This window comes from Austrofundulus limnaeus, unplaced genomic scaffold (genome assembly GCF_001266775.1).
Source record: "Austrofundulus limnaeus strain Quisiro unplaced genomic scaffold, Austrofundulus_limnaeus-1.0 Scaffold141, whole genome shotgun sequence".
Lineage (NCBI taxonomy): Eukaryota > Metazoa > Chordata > Actinopteri > Cyprinodontiformes > Rivulidae > Austrofundulus > Austrofundulus limnaeus.
This window is the reverse complement of record NW_013952543.1, coordinates 695709-697366: the sequence shown is the minus strand read 5'-3', so window position 1 is coordinate 697366 and position 1658 is coordinate 695709. Positions and strand designations below refer to the sequence as shown.

The 1658-nt window shown below is 42.5% G+C and overlaps 1 protein-coding gene across 3 annotated transcripts in view; it reads left to right on the top strand.

Annotated features, from left to right (window-relative positions):
- Positions 1 to 1658, top strand: part of ankrd52a (ankyrin repeat domain 52a) — a 34396-nt gene that overhangs the window by 3410 nt on the left and 29328 nt on the right. For all 3 annotated transcript variants that reach the window (XM_014016244.1, XM_014016243.1, XM_014016241.1), the window contains exons 5-6: positions 565 to 765; positions 864 to 951. In XM_014016244.1, the coding sequence (XP_013871698.1) occupies positions 565 to 765; positions 864 to 951 (289 nt within the window). The remainder of the gene's footprint in view (positions 1 to 564; positions 766 to 863; positions 952 to 1658) is intronic.

Genomic DNA, 1658 nt, shown 5'->3' with positions numbered 1-1658 from the left:
AATAAGATAGACCTTTTATTGTCATTGTAAAGAGCACAATGAAATTACAGTTCAGAACACCCATTCAGAAGAATATATTAAGTATACACCAAGAAAACACAAGGCAACACACACCCGACATCTGTCTGCTCACCTGAAAATAAATGTATGTAAGAAAACATAGTAACAAAATACATATCTATATAATAATAAAATTAATTACACCTTCAGTGACCAGTCAGAACCCCCTGGATCTGAACACCTGTTTGTGAGCATGCATGTATATACAAGATCTCTCCTGTGGAATATGTAATAGTGACTGACAAAAAAAAAAACAATACAGATGTTTTCTTTGACGTTTTGTATTTGAAGGACAGACATGTCAAGGCACTTTAAAACCCTGGTATGAAAGGTGGCGGGTGATATGCATTCCATCAAGGAGTGCTAACCCCTTAACTCTGTTATGCAGTCAGGTACAAGTTTTTAAATWGCTCCTCCATAGCTCTGAAGCACGGCGCTGATGGAGGGTTAATGCAGCAAGCTGAAGGTTTACTGAAGCCCTAATGATAGCTTTCGTCTCCCCAGAGGGCAGTGGGTCTTCTACTGAGGCGCGGAGCCGAGGCGAATGCGCGAGACAAGTTTTGGCAGACGCCGCTGCACGTGGCTGCTGCCAACCGTGCCACGCGCTGCGCCGAGGCCCTGCTGACCCAGCTCAGCAACCTGAACATGGCAGATCGCACTGGCCGGACCGCCTTACACCACGCAGCTCAGAGTGGCTTCCAGGAGGTGAGACTGCAGCCAATTACTCCACCTTATTTACTTGTTTACTTAAACTGAAATAAAATAAAATCATAATTATGGWTTTTGTTTGTTTATTTATTTAGATGGTGAAGCTGCTGCTGAACAAAGGGGCCAACTTGAGTGCCATCGATAAGAAGGAGAGACAGCCCATTCATTGTGCTGCTTATTTGGGTAAGCACTCTGTCACTAGCTCTGCACTCCAGGGGCCTCSTGTATAACAGAGCGCACACACAAACGTGTTGTGTGCCAGTTTCCACGCACACGTCCGGTGTATCAAAACCAACGTTGCGTGGGAACGTGCRTACAGCCACGCAGACTTTTTCAGATGACAGTTTTAAACCACAAAGTCCTGAATCTGACCTGAATCCACAGAAATATGACTCGTGTCTGTTGTCTGGATGTAGGGGACATCTGAACACGGTGATATATTTTTTAGTTTGAGCTTTTATGGTTTAAATGCAAACAATGAAACAGAACCAGGTTTAACCTCAGAAAAGAAAACATGAAACACGCCTGAAAAGGATGGAAACAACCTCACTTTAATGTTAACTAGGGATGCACGATATATCGGCATTCAAATCTGAATCGGACGGGATTGGTAATTTTTTTAGAGTATCATATCAGTGCAATATGTAAAACTGGGCCGATATTAATATGCAATATTGATTTCCCACTTTTTAGCTTTGTGCATCTGTTTGATCATGATAGTGTTAGTGATGCTGCACAGCCAGGATTAACTGAAGCAGAGCCTGTCAGAGGTCTGCTTGTTTATTTGTGGTATCAAAAAAAGACCTACCATATTTATTCATGTATGATACTAGAAATGTAACCCTAAAAATCGTCCATAACGTGTGTGTGTGTGTGTGTGTGTGTGTGTG